The sequence below is a fragment of the Chiloscyllium plagiosum genome, chromosome 15 (assembly GCF_004010195.1).
Source record: "Chiloscyllium plagiosum isolate BGI_BamShark_2017 chromosome 15, ASM401019v2, whole genome shotgun sequence".
Taxonomy (NCBI): Eukaryota; Metazoa; Chordata; class Chondrichthyes; order Orectolobiformes; family Hemiscylliidae; genus Chiloscyllium; species Chiloscyllium plagiosum.
In genome coordinates this window covers 11,742,329-11,762,006 of record NC_057724.1, presented here as the reverse complement: position 1 = coordinate 11,762,006, position 19,678 = coordinate 11,742,329, and the positions used below count along the sequence as shown (strand labels likewise).

The following is a 19,678-nucleotide window of genomic DNA, read 5'->3' as shown; positions in this document are numbered from 1 at the left end:
TACAGGTTTGAGAACTTCAACAATAAATATCTGAACAAGATTTTCATCAGAGAGCAGCATTTGTCCAAATCCAGCATTGTTGTTTTATACCAGAAACTGGAGAAAAAGCATGCCATTGAACTGGCAGAGGCAGGCCAGCTGATCGGAGCACCGTCTCTCGCTTCTCTGCAGTGAGTAAACATTTTGTTGCAAACTGATTGTTGTTTGATACATCTTTGTTTTGTCCATTGCATAGTTATGTGTTCCAGTGGCTACTATTCCTCTCGGTTTCGGTCAGTTGGCTGGACAGTTGATAGTGTGATACCAATAGCATGGGTTCAATTCCCATCACCAGCTGAGGTCACCATGAAGGACTCTCCTTCGCAACCTCTACCCCTGCCTGAGGTATGCTGGTCCTCAGGTTAAAACCACCACCTGTTTTCTCTCTGTAATGAGCGAGCAGTCCTAAAGTCAGGTAAGACTATGGTGACTTGATTTCTTTGGAGTAAATCTAGCACGTTGACTATCTCAGTGGTGTCGGTGATTGCAGGCTCTTACAAGAAAAATTGTGCAATGCCTTGTATTTACATCATTTTGTCATTCTTTGGAAACCCTTAGATAGTCTGGAAAATAATTGTGGTGTTTAACTTCTAAAATGGAACTGAGTCTAATCTTGTCCATCCCTTTAACACAATTTGAGGGCTTTGATATCTGTCCATAATACAGAGCTATTCATTCAGCATCTATTTTGTGTCTACGAAATAGGTTCTGAGCAAAAAACAACCCAGGCAGTAAGACCAACAGAAGGACAGCCTTGGATATAAACTATCCAGTTTGTTCAGTACACAAATCTGCCAATTTCTATCATCTGCCATGCGCTTTCACATAAGATAATGCTATATCTAATTATGTTTTTATTGTTTACTACAAAGCCTTTATCACACAAAACTGTAGGAGTGCAGATCTACACTTCAGTTTTGAATAGCTGCAATGCCTTTACAGTTGTGTTAAAAGCTCTGTTGTACACAGCACAGGTTCTTTACTAATGAAAGACTGAGTTGACAAAGAAAATATCGAACAGATCTTTGAGCTTCTGAGAGAATAATCTCGTCAAAGTGTTAACTTACAGTGTAACAATGAGCATGTTTGTAAAGGGAATTTCACGGCACACTAATTCCAAAATTCCATAATGTTGATTCAGCCTATTCTGAAGTCAGGCCTTAACTCGAAGAAGGGCTAATGCCCGAAACGTCGATTCTCCTGTTCCCTAGATGCTGCCTGACCTGCTGCGCTTTTCCAGCAACACATTTCCATCTCTTAATTCGACACCATGCAATGCAGGATAAGACTCCCTAGAAACATCTATTATGCCTAATAATCATGTCACAGCTGATTACAGGCTTCTACAGGGTTAATGGGGTGAGCCAGAAACCATTTCATACCACTGTTAAACACAGTTTATTCTGAAATCTTAGCGACGGGTATAAATGACCAGCCTCCCCAAATGCTGCATGTTCTGTTGTCTATTTACAACAAATGTTTCTCAGTAAGGAAATAGATAGTGTGATTCAGAACTTGAATGCATTGAAACCTATAGCTTGATACTAAGAGCATCTTTTACCATGTTATTTACAGCATTCTTACAGTGTTATTAATCCCCTCTCTGTCTCTGTGAGAAAAGCATGGTGGAATTGACTGTTGCGTGGTGTCGTAAATTGGCTTTGATGTACAATCCTTTCATTCACAGTGGCAAATAGAGATTGATTTTAACCCTGCCAGCCCAGGAACAAAAAGGGATGGACAGAGTATTTAAATCAAAAGCAGATGTTCAAGCTCAGCTCTTGACACACTGGCACTTATGTATGTTTAGTGAGGCGTGGGACTGGTCCCTTATTATATAAAGTCAGGTTCAAAGATATAATTAAGAAATGTGTGATTCTAAATGCTAGCAGGTAGCGCTGTGACAGGAAGAGACCCAGATAAGTGCTGATGTTTGAGGGTTAGATCCTGTGAGGGCCTGATTTCGAAATAGGCTGAATCCGTGTTGTAGAATCAGTGCTGGGTGAAATTCTCTGCAAAAACGCACATTGTTACAGTGCCTAGATTATTCTGTCAGGAGCTCATAGATCTGTTCGATATTATCTTTTAGGTTTACTACACTCAGAGCTTCTCTTACATCCCTGGCCAAGTCACCATTGTCTCACAATGTACCCATGTGTCTGCTTTCCTGATCCCTGCATATTCACTTCATCCCTGAGACTCTGCTGACAGATTCTTGGTGAAGGTTGCCAGCGTCCTGAAATCCCTTCTCCATACAGGCCCCAGCCACCTCCTCATTCTTACCAGACTCATCTTCAGCAGTTTTATGTGAGGCCTTGGAGTTAAAGTCTTCTCGGTCCCATATGGATGCTGGGAGGTAGGAGGTGTTAGCTGCTTGTGCTTCCAACATGCCCCAGTTGAAATCAGAGTGACAATGGCTTCCACCACCCCCCAAGAATGTAAATGAAGAGATCATTTAAATCTATCGCAATAGACTTGCAGGATTCTCTTACAATCACGAAGATCCAGGCCACTGCCATGAGAACTCCATCAGGATGGATCAGAAATAGGGTTTGAATTCATTTTTTCTCTCATGTATAATTTTGTATGACCCTGAGATGGGTTTCTGTCCCTATGTCTGCTTCATGAACCAAACTCATCTGCCCCTCCCTCCGCCCCTCCCGCTCCCAGCTCTTTCTCACCTCACGTGTTACCTTTGTTACCTCTGGTTGTGACTATTTCAGTTCCGTACCTAGCCAGACTCTCAGCTTCCACGCTGAATAAATTTATATTTATCTGAAACTCTGCTGCCCAGACCTTAACTCGTACTAAGTCACATTCAACCATAAGCCCGGTACTCATAAGAATATTGAAAAACAAGGAGAGGAGTAAACCACACAGCTCCTCAAGGCTGCACAGCTATTGAATACAACCATGGCTGTGTTCAGTCTCAGCTCCACTTGGCTAGTGACTGGCAGTGGCTCCATCCAATACTTTTGTCATCACTTTCATCCATCCTTCCCTATCTATGTGATTTTCTCCAGGTCCCAGTTATCAGTATCCCTCCAATCCTGATCTCTTCTGCGCATATACATCCCTAAGAGGATTTGTTTCGCCATTGGCTGCTATGTCTTCTGCTGCCTTGTTCCTGAACTCTAGAATTCCCTAAACACCTCTGCCTATCCCTCCCTCCTTTCTGTACCTCCTTATCATCTGCCACCTTGGCTAATTATCTGCTGGTGAAATAGTTGGGAAGGAAGATTGACAGGTGGGACAGGTCATGAGGATGGTGCTGAGCTGGAAGATTGGAACTGAGGTAAGGTGGGAGGAGGAGAAATGAGGAAGCTGGTGAAGTCCACATTGATGCCCTGGTGTTGAAGTTTTCCGAGGTGGGAGATGAGGCGTACTTCCTCCAGGCATCTGGTGGTGAGGGAGTGGCAATGGAGGAGGCCCAGGACCTGCATGACCTCGGCAGAGTGGGAAGGGGAGTTGAAATATTCGGCCATGGTGCGATGGGGTTGATTGATGCGGGCGTCCCCGAGATATTCCCTGAAGTGCTCTGCGAGAAGGCATCCAGTCTCTCGAATGTAAAGGAGACCTCTTCAGGAACAACGGATACAATAAATGACATTGGTGGATGTGCAGGTGAAACTTTGATGAATGTGGAAGGCTCTTTTGGGGCCTTGGATAGAGGTAAGGGAGGAGGTGTGGATGCAGATTTTGCAATTCCTGTGGTGGCAGGGGAAGGTGTCCTTGTCCTACCATCTCCTTGCGTAGCTCAGTGTCATGTTTCAATTGATAAAGCTCTCGCTAAGTTACTTGGGCTCTTTATCACCGATTGAAAGGTTTGTACGTTCATGTTGCCGTCGTGCTGAGGATGCAATGGTACTTTTCCAGCAGCAGGTGGTGATGGCGTTGGAGGGCATTGAGCAAAGGAACTGAGCAGTTTTGTGGAACCTCCACCAGCAAAGGTGACAGAGGTCAGCTGGAGCAGTCAAATGGACGCTCACAGGAAATGAAAGAATATCTTTGGTGGAGGGAGGCCGATGGGAAGGGAGGACAATTAGTAAAAGGAATTTCTCAGCTCAGTGTAACTGATGCGGTATACATGTGCTTATAGGCCCCTATTAGTAAACAGTACATAGGGAAGGCAATAGCCCAGTGGTATTATCACTGGACTGGTAATCAAGAGACCCAAGTAATGTTCTGGGAATCCAGATTTGAATTTAAAAAAAGCCTGTAGATGAATGAAAAAAGATAGTGTTCTTCTTTTTCCTTAACTTCCACTTCTGTCAATATTGATTTGATGCTAGTGGAATGAAGGGTCCCTGATTTACCATCTTTGATCTATATGTAGATGTGTTCAAATCTCATGTTACAAGAAACTGACCATTTTATTAGGCGAAGGGCTTTTGCCCGAAATGTCGATTCTCCTGCTTCTCAGATGCTGCCTGATCTGCTGTGCTTTTCCAGCACCGCACTAATCTTGACAGGACAGTTGCAAGCAAGAAATCATGTGGTGAAAATCCAGGAGCATTGCCAACCTTACGCATCAGGCCATTTCTAAAAGTTTTGGTAATCCTGTCTCCCCTCCCTCCAATTACAGCAATGATATAGTTTTGATCTTCCCAAATAAAGCAACAGTTTAAGTATTCACAAGAACTCAGCACATATTATGACAAAACCCAAATACAGTGCAGCAACTTGTAGAGCAGGAATGGCTATCAATGGAGTTATTTTATGAGTACATGTTCCAACTGTCCCTCTCCATTATACCAACAGTGATGTTAATGAATTTAAAACAAATAGGTTAATGTTTCTGTTCAAGATGGTAGGTAGAGTAGTAAGATAAAAGGATGCAAATGATAAAGTCATTGAGAGTAATTTCTGCTAAAATGTCAGAGGCAACGATGTAGTTGTTTATCAATCTGGCCCCTAGGGGCTGATCTGACCTCCCAGTCACTGCCCACTTCAATTCCCTTTCTCACTCCCTTTCTGACATGACCATCCTTGGCCTCCTCCATTGCCACAATGAATCAGACCACAAATTGGTGGAACAAAACCTCATTTTCCACCTTGGCAACCTACAGCCCAGAGGACTCAACATTGAGTTCTCCACGTTCAAATAACCTCCCTTCCCATCCCCTTTACAGCCCCTCACCCTCCCTTCCACTCCTCTCTGCCACCAATTGGATTCATTCCTCCCATCGACCATCTACCTGTCTTTACTTATCCCCACTTCAAGCCTCACCCACACCCACATTTTTATCTGCAGCTCCCCCCCACACCCACCCCCAGTCCTGAAGAGCGATTACACCTGAAACGTTGACTTATCCACCTCCTGATGCTGCCTAGCTTGCTGTGTTCTTCCAACCTCCTGCTTGTCTACCTTGGATCCCCGTAGCCAGCCTATTGCTGAGTTTCCATCAGCTTCAGTGGCTGATACTTTGAGATCCATTGTCACCCTAATATGGGAGTTGCCCTTGAAAGGATAGGATGACTCACTGTCACCTTGATTCCTTACCAAGCATACTTTCTTGCTGAGAACGAGGAGTTATTGAACTGAATCTGCCCAGTGCTTTGCTTTCACCAGTTTACTAATAGGGGCCTATAAGCACATGTATACCGCAATCTCCTGCTAGCACAGCAATTTACTATTAGAAAGCATTCTGAATGTAGCAAATCTTCCCAGGGTGCTTCATAGGATGATAATCAAGCACAAATGGACAGTGAGATGGAGAAGGATGCATTCGGACAGATGGCTGAAATGCTTAGTCAGGTTGGTAGGTTTACAGAGCAGCTTATAGGAGAAGGCGAAGTCTGATGTAGAAATCTGAAGGCACCCGATGGTATAAAAGACAGGGAGAAGAGACCAGAGGCTTGTATTGGGTGAATGCTGAATTCTCTGAGGGGTTAGAGGGATCATAGAGAGATAATGGATCAAGAGATCTGAATAGGATTACAACCAAATGGTCTACATTAGTCCGCATACATCAGTGGTCACAAACCTCCATCGACGAGACCTGCCCACTAACTTAGAGCATTCACAAAAAGGGACAGAATTGAGAAATTCACTCTCTGAGACACAAGCTCTTCTGGTCAGTGGAATGTGACCGATGTTCCTGTGAATCAGTTACTCTGTTTACAGGCTCTGCTGTTTGGGCTTTCACATGTCGATGCTGCAGTGGGAGTGCAACAAACTCACTTTGTAGCATGTACATGCAATGCCACTCACAAATTACACAGCAGCGGATGTTGCAGATTGTCAACATTAGCTGCTGCAAGTTATGTGTAGACATGATGTAGTGGTCATTGATTCATGCTAGTTATAAACAAATCATTAGTCAAGGTTATTGTAATTCATGGTAGTAAATGTGGCCCAAACCAAAACCTAACCAGGAGAAAAACAAGGACAGGCAAAGGGCTAGGAAGCCAATGGTATGCCCCATGCTTTTTTTGATAATGACAATGAAGTGAAACCCATGATAAATTAGCTGTGCAGCAATGGGACAATGCAACTCACCACACAGCCCTCGTGAAGGAGAGAAAAATCAGCCACTCATTTTATATCCAGCAGATCCCTTTACAAAGTAAAAGAGATGTAAGTCTTGCCTGTAGTTACCCCGCAGACAAGCAGTACATTCTGATTCACACTTGTTAAAATGGTCACATGGGAAAAGAAACACAGAAGTGTTTGCTCATAGAACCAGAGTCTGTTAGCAAATTGGATTGTTCATACCTCAGATTGTTTCCCACTAGAGCACAGGGCATTAGAGCACAGCTTCAAACAATCTGAAAGAAAAAGTTGCAGCAAGTACAAATATTGAGTTTTTTTTGCCGAGGATTTAACATTTTTGCCTGACAGAGAAGTAACACTGCTTTGCCTCCCAGGTCTTTGGTTGATTTTTGCAGACTGTGTTCTGATAACTTCCTTGGACTTGATTAGTGTTCCATCCAAGGCCCTACTTTCTTTCAGTAGGCTCATCTCTTCCAAAGAACAGGTTAAATGTGGTTGCAGTAGCAAAAAAGTGGGATCTATGTTGATAATCATTGTTTTTATCTTAGTCGCACAACCCATCCAGTCTAGTCAATAATGAGAGATGCTCAGATCAGAATCTCGGGACAGAATTATTTGTCCCGCAGGTTGAGCATGCAGAATTATGAACATGCTATGCTCCACAAACCCAACATAGCCAAAAATACCACGTGTTATGGACTAGGCCAGGCCCTTCAATACATTTTTATGCAGGTAGCCCAGACTGTAACTTTGCTATTTGTTTAGTGAGGTTTATAGTAGATATTCCCAGAGTAAATTAGCTGAGTCTGCCAAGTTTTAAACAAACAAGATTTATTTCCAAAATTATGGAATAAAATACAAAGAGCAGAAATCGGATAACTTATCCTATCCAAACTCGAGTTAATGATGCAGTTCCGAAGATACTTGTAACAGTCCAAATACACACACACCTTAGCACAAACTGTAACCAATGGCACAGGCAGCTTACAGTTTGAAATCAGAAGTGCAGAAGGACAGAGAGAAGGCTTCCATTTTCCTCTGTGACTCTTACTCTGCTCACTCCTGAACTGAGCTGTGCACAGCTACAGAGCTGACCGTGCCCCCTTACTCTGCTCACTCCAGAACTGAACTGAACGGAACTGGTCAGATATGGAGAGCTGGCCACGTCTCCTTGATTATCTCCGTTTTTCCAAAGACCTTCCAAACCTTTGGTCTGAAGCACTATCTGTGAGGGGAAACAATCAGGCCCCAATGAAACTTCAGACATGATGGAGCCTGGCCAATTGCCCCCTCCCTGAAAAAAAAATTCAAGGGCAAAGTAACCTTGTACCAGACCAGCATTGTGACACCTGGAATTTTGACTTTAATTCTCGGGTGGCTAGGTTCCCTGGTGGTTGAGCCGGGCAACCTAGGAATGAGCACAAAGACTGTGTGGCATGATGGCCGCTGGGTTAATGGTCTGCCTCAGTGATGTACACTCTATTGAGTTCTCATCTCTCATACCTCCTCAACTCACATTTATTTCCTGTGCCCTTTTCATTCCAATCCAAGTCCACTTCAAGCTCCTACCAACACCACATGACTTCACACAACATCCATGACAACCAGCATTCCTTTGCTGGTCCTTTGTTGGTCTATGTCAACTAATTGCCAATTCATAACCGCATATGCCCTTACCCTTTGCCCTTATACTTACCAAGCTAAGCCATATAGTATCCACCATGGGCATACCTCAAAACCCAAGCTGAAATGAAATAAAGTAACACCTATTGCAAACTTTAAAAAGTTGCTCATTCCTAAATCACATTTACTTTCCTTCATTTACATCATCATTATAAGAATAAATAATTATTTCAAAGTGAGTAATCCTACAAAAACACATCCTACTTCAAAGAACCTATAGTTGCTTGGAGTTGTCAACCAAGTGATAAAATGGCAGACACTGTGCTGTGTTAATGGAAGGTCGTGACATCAGTCATGCAGCACTTATAAATGTTAGCCCTCAGGTATATGTCACAGAGTGAAATATCAAGTAATGCATATTTCAACAATCTAAACAATCATCTTTGAGTATTTGAAGACTTTCAGTAGTTCCGTTTGTCACATTTGAAGTTTCAGTGAACCACACTGAGTTTATGCATATTCATGCCTACTTTTAACAGTCCCAAAGTGGCACCTCACATCCTCAACGGTTGTCTTGCGGCAATATCATTGTGGGTATCCTATCTCTCCAAAAGGATATGCTGGCTATGCAAACAAATCTAAAATGTTCTGATTCACTCCTACTAGGTCTAATCTCTGTACACCATGCTTCAAATGCCTCAGTCAGTGAAATCAGATATGAATGGAGGCAGCTATTGATTTACTTGGGAAGTTACCTTCATAAAGCATGGATGCGAAAAACATATTCTACTGCCATCACCCTCACACCCTTTTCCCACACGTGTGTCATTCTAAAAATCCACGTTTTAGTATCTGCTTTGGATTTTAAAAGTCTCTTAGCCAACCCCTCTGTAAAATGGACCAGAAAGGTAATATTTGTCAGTTCTTCCAGCTGAGCTTCATGATTTAAAATGATGAAACATAGGAATGCAAGTCTGAGACTGTGCACAGATTTAATAGTTTTCACTTTCATGGAAGAATTCCTAGGAACCTGATTGGAAAGACCTGGTTTATTTGAAACAACTACGTGCTGCGGTAATTAATCACTTCTTTTAATCTCCCTCAAACAGTGATGAACAAAATGCTGAAGTTTCCAAAAGTCCAGTTCCTTCAGAACAGTTGGATAACATCCAGGAGCTCTTGATTAGAAACCTTTATCGAATAAGGCAAACGGTATGAAAGCTTCTTTATTCTGAAACGTAATATTTTTTCAAAAGTGCACATGTCACGTACCAGCTTGCTTTTCTTCACTTGCTTTTGGCTTATTAAAATGATACTAGTGTGATTTGCATGGAGCAACTTGGTTGGGCCTTTGTGGTGCAGTGATAGCGCTTGCACCTTTAGACAAGGTGATCCAAGTTCAAGCCCCACCTTCTCCAAAGATGTGTCATAAAAGCTTTGATTAGAAAATATATCGATAGCTACTTCAAAATGTTAGTGTGCTTTATGGGTTTCCTTATTTTATGTTGTCTATAGAATACATTCAACAATGTTGTTTCCCCATTTATAAGAGTTTCTACATTATTTGAGTTCGGTGTCATTGACCTGTTCATTAAGTGGTCCTTGCCCATTATTAAACAAACTTGGAGAACTTGCATCCTGTTCGCTAGGCATTGTAGATCAGGCATCCTATTGTACAATTTTCATTGTTTTCTTTTAAGCCTCAGGACTGGGGTGCTGCTAGTAAGGTCACCCATGGTTACCCTGAGAAAATGGCGATGTGCTACATTTTTGCAGTATTCTGCTGGAGCTATTAAATACAACTGAGTGGCTAGCAAAGTCATTTCGGAAGTTGGCCAACTAGATTGAATTGGGACAAGGGTCAAGATTAGAGTGGTGCTGGAAAAGCACAGCAGGTCAGGCATCATACGAGGAGCAGGAAAATCGACGTTTCGGGCAGGAGGCCTTCATCAGAAACGTCAATTTTCCTGCTCCTTGGATGTTATCTGACCTGCTGTGCTTTTTCAGCACCACTTTAATCTTGACTCTGATCTCCAACATTTGCAGTCCTCACTTTTGTCCTGGATTGGGACAAGAGACATGCATAAGCCAGATGACATAAATACAGATATTTGTGAGCCACTTGGCTTTTTTAATGGAAATTCTACAGCTTTGTGGTCATTTTACAGATATTAGCTTCAATTACCAGAATATTATTCCCCCAAATAAATTCTAAGTAATGAATTCGTCCAGTGAGTTTTGAGTTCAAAATCTCCAGAGTATTCATCCAGGTTTCTGGACTACCGATAAGCAACGACAAAGAAAGTTTCAATAAAATTTGGGCAGTTTCTATAGTGGGCTGCTGATTTACAATCTTCATTGTAAACCTAGAAAGAAGTGTTTCAGGGAGGAGGTAGAAAATACTTTTGATGCTCCGACGCAGTCTGTAAATTTGAATGTATAGTTTATTACATTGAAACCCAACTGCAGTGATTTAAAACGTTGAAGCATCAAGTCAACATATGCTTCTTCTGACACCTCTCCATCTAAAATACATCCTTGAAAAATAGGTGTGCACCTCTAACCTGTCAAAATGATGTTATAGAGTCACAAATCCAACTCTATTGCCATGCCAGCTCTCAGCATATTGCTGATAAGCACGGAGTTATACAACAGTCTATGATTTTACAATGTGGTGAAGAGTGACTATATCTCTAATGATTACACAAGATTAACAACCATTAACAAGGTCTCAGTTATCCAGACATTCCCTCACTAGAAATAAAAGGCATTTCACAGTTACTCAGCCTGGATACAGCAAACATGCGAAACTGACTGATTTACATAAACAGAAATGGTTTGATCCATCTCTAATAATTTGGATATCATATTCAGTGAATCAACAACCATATGTAGAGATGGAAATGTCATTCTGAATTTGGTGCACATCCACTTTCTGCTGCACTGTAGATATTAATTAATACGCAAAAAGCACAGCGACATCCAACATTTGGGAACACTGACTTGGAGATTCCCCTTCAGGTTACAACCTCCTGATTTAGAAAGATCTCACCATTCCTTCGTTATCACTGCATCAAACTCTTGCTTTTTTGCCTCAGAGGGGTGATGCACTGGAAGTCGAGTCCCATTATTCCCCAGGAAATCAAAAAAAAAGCAAAGCTTTCAAATGTATGCACATTCTCCCAATTTGTTGGTCTTTTAGATCCGGCTTCAACAGAAATCTGGTTTCTTTACTTAACAAGAATTATGAATTATTAGAAATAGCCAGATGCTAATACAAATAAACAATTATGAACCATTGATATATAATTATACTAATTAAGACCTAACCAATGTATAAAGTGTCCTGTCTATATACATAGGAGAAAGTGAGGACTGCAGATGCTGGAGATCAGAGCTGAAAAATGTGTTGCTGGAAAAGTGCAGCAGGTCAGGCAGCATCCAAGGAGCAGGAGAATCGACGTTTCGGGCATAAGCCCTTCTTCAGGAATCCTGAAGAAGGACTTATGCCCGAAACGTCGATTCTCCTGCTCCTTAAATGCTGCCTGACCTGCTGCGCTTTTCCAGCAACACATTTTTCAGCTCGTGTCTATATACATATACAGACATAGATGAGCATATAAAAAATGGGTGTTCCAGGTAGATGGAAAGACTGAGAAGGAGAGTGGAAAGCTGCTTCAGGGATCCCTGCCCATAGGGTTTGCTGAGATGATTCCTTTGCTGAATCTCAATCTTCCTTCTCCAGATATAATCATGTATTCAAGTAAAACCTAACGTACGCAAATTGCGCCTGGTTGATCTCATTAGAACTGGTGACAGCCATTCTCTGGTACATTTCCTAGGATAATGTCTTTATCAATCAGTGACAACTAACTTGATTTAAAATTTAGTCAACTCTGACAGTTAACTGTCAATCATCATCCAACTGGTGCATTCTCCATTTCAACTGAATCTGTTTGTCAACTAATCAGTTATCTTTTCATACACTACAAATGTCATTTTCCGTTTACACTGATATATCAAGAAGACTGTCCTAGTGAATGCAAAATGAAAAGACACAATTAACCAAGATGGTAGTGGCGTAAATCTTAAGGCAGAGCTCGTTCGCTCCAACTACTTTTCTTCTTTGCTTTGTCCTGTTTTACGTCTTTTTCCTTTCTCTTCTTTCTTCTTTCCTCTCTACTTGCCTCCATTCCTCAGACGGCATTGGTGGTGGAGAGTTGAATCAAAAAGTGTGGTGCTGGAAAAGCACAGCAGGTCAGGCAGCATCTGAAGAACAGGAGAGTTCACATTTCAGTCATACGCACTTCATCACAAATGAAGGGCTTATGCATGAAATGTCGATTCTTCACCTCGGATGCTGCCTGACCTGCTGGGTTTTCCCAATGCCACACTTTTGACTCCGACCTCCAGCATCTGCAGTCTTCACTTTGTCCTAGAGTTGAGCAGAACTTTTACTTTTTTTCTTTATTTTTCTCATTTATACCTAAGATTTTCCACCCATGTTTCTTTGTACCTAAAATGGCGGCAGAAACGGTGACCTTGTCCACTTTTCACCATACTCATGCATCCGTATACTTGAGTACATGTGACAATCAAACCTAATTCTAATTCTAAAGTGTGTCTTTTTCCAGCAGTATTAAAGTTCTGTGTCTCTAGATAACTAATAATTAAAATTCCTTGTCCAATGTTCTCTGAAATTCCCAAGTGAATCCTCCCTGCTCACATTAAAGGTCAGTTCTCAGTATGTTATTGTAGACATTTCATCACCTACCTTGGCTCTGAAACTCCTGTGGACTAAAGGTGAAATTTAATCTACAGCGTTATTTTAATTCCAACACTAAAAATTAGATGCCAAATTTGAAATGGTTCGACTTGTCAAATTATCACTTGAAGACTCTTCAAGTTGAGTGGCTAATGCACAAGGCTTACTTGTAACTGCTGAAGTACACAAATATATGAATCCACTTCCCTGACGTCAACATGTGTTGTACAAGGTAATGGTTCCGAAAGGTTAATGTTCATATTACATTCATTCAACCACTGTCACACATAGTCAATGAGTGGATTGAAGATAATGAATTTTATTCTAGCTTTCAGAGGGAGTAGGCATAGCTGCACATGCTCTGTGAGGTTCTAGTAACTTTGCTAAGTTAAATATAGTTATGTTTATTGCTATCATGCAATATACCTTCTCATTATATAAAAAACAGTATCTCTTCAATAAAAATTCTATGGTAAAAGTTCCCCTACCATTAATCACTAGATAGGCCCAAGGAAAAATACAAAAATATAAATTGCTGGCTGCTGACTACCTCAAAAATCCTTTCTTATAGCATGCTTGTGCTATCTAAATGTAGCATAAATGATGTATATGGATTTGATTTACTTGAAGATCTCTGGTGAGTTTACTTAAAGCTGAACTAATATATGCAGTCCAGGGTAAACTCCATTCACAGCTTGTGCCTCAAGTGATACAATGCAGCGAGCCTGTGGTTATTGTGACTGCAGTCAGATACTTGTTAAGTTCTTAGAATAACATCACTCCAAAACTAATGACATGTAACCCTCACCCATTACCACATACTGATGGAGGTGGTCAACACCAATATGTACCAGCAGTAGTCATCTGGAAATCAGCAGCAGCCACTCAAGTACTTCTGCTCCAATCATATCAAGGATGGTATTGGCCAATGTCCTTACCCAACAAGTGATCAGAATCTTTCTAAGAAAAGGCGAAGTACCTGTGGTGCTATCCAGAAACGCACAGTGTTCTGAGCTAAGTAGGACAGCAATTTCAGATGACAGACAGAAATCTGGTTACATGTGAATATCCAAAAGTTGTTATTTCAAGGTGTACCACTCCACTATTAATTTATCATATCTGGCATTTTGTCCTTAGCCTGCCTTTTTTAAAAAGGAATTTGCCTAGTAATTTCCCATTCAACTCCCCATAGAAAGGTAAGCCTTGTTACAAATGTAACTACCCTTCCAACAGTGTAAATGTGTATCACTGACTTTTAATGTGTCTCTCTTGCACAGAAAATCAACAATAAAGTGATCCTCTTTTCCTCCATGTTTTGAATTCTTTGGAGTGATTATATAATTGCCACATTTTAAGAAGTATTTGTGTTCTCTTTCTATCCTTTTTTCTCTCTCCTTTAATCTATTTTTTTTCTTTATTTCTCTTTTTGCACATGATTTAACATTGAATTCACTCATTCTGTTTGCACTTCCTGATTTATTATTCATTTGATCTCATGGTAGGGTGGGTGGACATATCATATTCATTCAAAACCAATGTGCTCCATGTCTTTTGCTTTGCCATTATCACTCAGCAACTTTATGCAATGTCTTTTTGAGCTGAAGGTATAAGGACAAATCTAACTAAATCCAACATTTGGCCAATAGGTAAAGTTTTAACACAAGGGAACACATGGGAATGGGTAGAATAAATGGACAGAAAGTTATGCTAGATGCCCTTTCATTCAAATCACATCTCTCAGAGATTAAACATTTCCAAGTATTGGAGCGAAATCTTCCTTCAGGGCCATATTCTACAACATCAACATTAGCGGATCCTGTATTGAGAATGAGAGACTCTCTTACCTCAGCCAACCTTAGATTCAAGGATCTCTCATTACCTTTCCCCAGCCCCTCAGAATTGGCATTGGACCTACCTGGGTCTAATGTTTCTTCTGGAGTGCTAGTTGAAGCCGTGCCTAGCCAGAAGACAGGTTTTTTGGGGGGGAGAGTTGGGGGGTGGAGTGGGGGGAGGGGGGGCAGGGTGGTGTTGGGCAAATGTAAATGATGGAAGTTGGGTGTTTAAACTCCTTGGTATGTGGGGAAAATCCATACATTGTATTTCCCCAAGCACTCTGACTTCCTTGATTGGTAAGGGGAATCAAGGATTACAGGCAGAAGGCAGGAGAATGGGATTGAGAAACATATCAGCTATGATCGAATGGCGGAGCAGACTCGATGGGCTGAATGGTCTAATGCTGCTTCTATATCTTATGGTCTGATCTTGCTCCAAATGTATCAGAATTTTAAAACTCCCCCACTTCAATTCAACTACCATTCCCTCAAGTACGCAAGTATATGTTGCAAAAAATCTATCATTGGATACTTTCTATTAGTCTATCATTTTATTTTCAGAAATGTTTCTACTTCAATTTCCTTTCAATCTATTATATCATTGAACCTGATGATACTTGACGTGAGTGGTGAAAGGAACCAGATGAATAATGGTTCTATGGCATAACAAAGTGAGACTTTGATCTATTTGTCTTGTTTGAACAGACACAGTCCTACAACAGACATACCCTGCCGCAAGGAAAACATTCAAATCAAGCAAAAGAAATTTTTCTGCGTCGTCAGGAAAGTTTGCTCAAAGATGATGGTGTAACGAATCTAATACAGGTATGTTCCATCAGCTGGGATTCCATTGATAGAATGTTCATTCTCACAGCATTTTGTTTTGTATAATGTACAGAACTGTGTTTCTTCTCAGAGTGCATTGTTCAATTAACGCAATCCACAAGTATCTTTTCTGATGCTAGTGTATGCAGGTCAAGGCACAACTGATATTAGTATTCAAACAAAGAAGCATAAAACTTATATCGTCTTTTAGCTGTGGATGTCCTACAGTATTTCACAGCTAGTGAAACACAATTGAAATGCAATCTGTATCGCAGTGCAGGAAACACAGCAGCTAATGGAACAAATTCCTGCAAAGAGTGATGTGATTATGACCTGATAACATGTGCCTACAAGGCTCATTGAAGTGTAAGTATCAGTCAGAGCACCAGGGATAAATTCTGTGTTCCTCTTTGAAATTGTACCCAGCAGCAAGAGCAGTCAGAAACTCGGTTTTACATTTCCTCCAAAAGGCAGTACCTTGAACTGAACTGCATTCCCTCTGCGGTTCACTCAAGTGTCAGCATGGAATTTTGCATTCAAGTCCTGGAGTGGGACATGAACCCACAATCTTTCTGACTCAAAGACAGGAGCTGTAGCTAACAGTATATAGTACAAAAAGATGGCCTTTCAGCCCATCTTGCCTGTTGCAGCTCTTTGAGAGATCTATGCAGTTAGTCACATCCCATGCTCTATTTCCATGGTGTTGTAAAATAAGCACTTGCCACATCTATTTGGAATACCGTTGTCTGTGATTTCAATGAGTTATTTTCCCAATTACATTCTCTAAGTTACTGTCTGTTTTAGACCTTTGTACCAAGATGTGTCTAAAAATCATAGTATCGGAGTAATTTTGCAAATGATACAAAAATAGTTGGAGTGGCAAGTAGTGTTAAGGAGGCAGGGAGGTTGCAGAAGGATTTGAACAGGTTGGGAGAGTGGGCAAAGAGGTGGCAGATGGAGTACAATGTGGGAAAATGTGAGGTCATGCACTTTTGGAGGAAGAATAGAGGCATAGACTATTTTCTGAATGGAGAGAAAATTCAGAAATCGGATGTGCAAAGAAACTTGGGAGTCCTAGTCCATGATCCATTTAAGGTAAACCTATAGGTTGAGTCAGTACTTAGGAAGGCAAATACAATGTTGTCATTCATCTTGAGAGGACTAGAATATAAAATCAGGGATGTACTTCTGAGGCTTTCTAAAGCTAGAGGATTGTGAACAATTTTGGGCCCTGTACCTCAGGAACGACATATTGGCCCTGGAATGGGTCCAGAGGAGACTCACAAGAATGATCCCGGGAACAAAAGTCTTAATATGTAAGGAACGTCTGAGGACTCTGGGACCATACTCAATGGATTTTAGAAGGGTGAAGGGGGATTTGATTGAAACTTGGAGAATATTGAACGGCCTGGACAGAGTGGACGTTGGGAAGATGTTTCCATTGGCAGGAGAGACGATGACCTGTGGACACAGCCTTAGAGAGTAAAGGGAAGGCCCTTTAGAACAGAGATAAGGAGAAACTTCTTTAGCCAGAGAGTGGTGAATCTATGGAATTCATTGCCAATGAAGGCTGTGGAGGCCAGGTCATTCACTATACTTAAAACAGAGATGGATAAGTACTTGATTTCCAAGTGGGGGTCAAAGGCTACAGGGAGAAAGCAGGAAAATGGGGTTGAAAAACCTATCAGCCATGATCAAACGCAGAGCGGACCCGATGGGCCAAATGGCCAAATTTCTGCTTCTATGTCTCATGGTCTTTTTCTTCCTAATTTGTTCTTTTTGGGTTTTTCATGGTTTTCTGAGGACTTCTTTATCAAGTTTATTGGAAGGGTAATAATTTCATGGCACTTTTATGCATTTGATTTTATTTTGGCTGTTAAAATAAATAGGCAGGAAATGATGGACAAAGGGCACGCCCTCTTTGTCACTAAGTCTTAGTATAATAGACCCTTGCATCTGAGCTTCAGAGCAGCTCCTCATGATATACATCAGTCAAATAACATTGTATATGTGTATATGTACAGGGAACGTTACTGATAGTGACAACTTTGAATTTGAATTGATGATCAAAATGGCCATAGTAACGCTGTAAATGTTTGAAGCCTTCGTGCTTGGCTAGTACAGGAGGACTTGGTTAAATTTTCACTGAAATAAAGAATGGCAAGTGATGCTATCAAATTGGGGTTGACCACAAGGTCAAGGATAGTATGTCGACTCTGAAATCTGCTTCAGTGGCCACTGTTAGATTATGGTGTAACTGCTGGAGTTACATCAGTACTGTTAACTAACTGGCTCTGTATCAAGTGAGTGAGAAAGGGACTTTCTCTTTCCTGGACAAAATTCTGCAGCCACGGCTGATGCAGACACTGACCTGTCCATGGCATCCAATTTCTTAACCTCTTCAAATATTCATTGCTGCTGTCTTCAGAGATTGATGTGTTATAGGTGACAGGGATACAGGTAACGAAGAGGTATCACTAATTGCTCTTTGTTTTTTTGCATCACAGAGGAGATCCATTTGTGTTGACGGCCAGTCGCAGAAGAAAGGCAAACTAGCCCGAAGTCTCACAGGTAGGAAACACCATTTACTAACATAATTCCTCAAAACAAAGAGTAAGAATTCAGAGCCTCACATAGAGCTTTGGTTTCTTGCCACCTTTTTGAATATTTTATCAGTGCAGTGTCAAAATGTTAGCTCCTCCCAAACATGTGACATTTACTGTAGCTCGGGGCTTAAAGTAATCATAAACTATCACCTTATTTTCTGAAGGACATTGAGTTAATGCTAATGAATTGAACTTGGTTGAATTAATCCTCACTGCTTTCACTGTCTCCCTAGAAAACCTGTCCAAAGATTAACCAGTCGCTCCCTGAAATAATAACTGGTTGTCACAGTTGTGGTGGTATTGGAGAGGTGTAGTAGTAGTTCTATTTGGCTGCTGCTTTCTGTCCCTGATCTGAGCTAACAGGGGGGACCTTTCCGCATGGGGTGCTCTTTAAGTATGTACTTCTTGCTCTCAGTTGGACATCAGCCGCCTTAAGTGAAGGTCAAAGCAGGACACCTTTTTCTTTGCACTTAAACCCCTCAAAAGTAATGCTGCCAGGAATTAAATAATGCCCCAGACACCTACTGTTTTATTTAAAACCATTTAGATTTCCTCATGAGATGGGAATGTAGCAGCTCTCCTCCAGACTCCTTCAAGAAACCTTCAGCACTTTTGGACTTGGTTTAGCCACTGTTCCCCCAATTAATGTTGTGCTCCCACCACTCATTTTACTGTTAGGGGTCCCTACTGGCATGTCAATGGTTGTCAAATCTTGCTGACAAAACGATTTCACTCCCACCCTTTAATCAGGCAGTATTTGTTCCAGGTTTGAGCAGGAGTCTCGAATGAGACATGGAAGTGCAGTCAGGGAGTAAAAGGATAGGGGAGCAGGGAATGGCAGGGGAGTTTGGGGTTTTAAAAGGGTTGGCCGGTAAGGGTGACATTTCATCAGTTTAAGAGATTGAGGAACCCAGATGTCTATCTGATTATCATCTCTTGGAAGGCTGCTTGCCAGATTGAGAGAGGGATGAGAAAGTTGGAGAGGGGAGTGAGGGGGAGGTGGTATTGGGGGGGAGGGTTAGACCAGAAGAGAACAGATCACACAGATTGAGATGTCAAGGAAACTATTGACATTACAGTAGATGCAAATATATACTCATGTGGTATAGGTGGTGTTTATTCAGCAGATAATGGGAATGGAGTCTGGAGGTTCAGGGTGGAGGTGTGGAGATCAACTAGTGAGGTCAGGGGTTAAACGGATCCTCTCTGACTCCCTTTCTGATTGAGCTTGTTCCAGTCCCTCTCTGTCTCCCTCTCCCTTGCTCCCCCCACCCCGTCTCTGACTGAGCCTGATCCGCTCCCTCTCCATCTCCCTCTCCCCCCCCCCCACTTTCCGACTGAGCCCTATCTGCTCCATCATCCATTCCCTCTCCCTCTCCCTCTCTGACTAAGCCCGATCTGCTCCCATTCCCGCTCCCTCTCCTTCTCCCCCTCCTGCCCCGAATGAGTCTGATCTGCTCCCTCTCCGTCTCCCCCTCCCTCCCCACCTGAG

The 19,678-nt window shown here is 41.7% G+C and overlaps 1 protein-coding gene across 1 annotated transcript in view; it reads left to right on the top strand.

Moving 5' to 3' along the window:
- Positions 1-19,678, top strand: part of LOC122557104 (sodium/hydrogen exchanger 2-like) — a 159,592-nt gene that overhangs the window by 115,039 nt on the left and 24,875 nt on the right. Inside the window, exons 8-11 of the mRNA XM_043704423.1 lie at positions 6-170; positions 9,268-9,370; positions 15,461-15,580; positions 18,088-18,151. Coding sequence (XP_043560358.1) covers positions 6-170; positions 9,268-9,370; positions 15,461-15,580; positions 18,088-18,151 — 452 coding nt within the window. The remainder of the gene's footprint in view (positions 1-5; positions 171-9,267; positions 9,371-15,460; positions 15,581-18,087; positions 18,152-19,678) is intronic.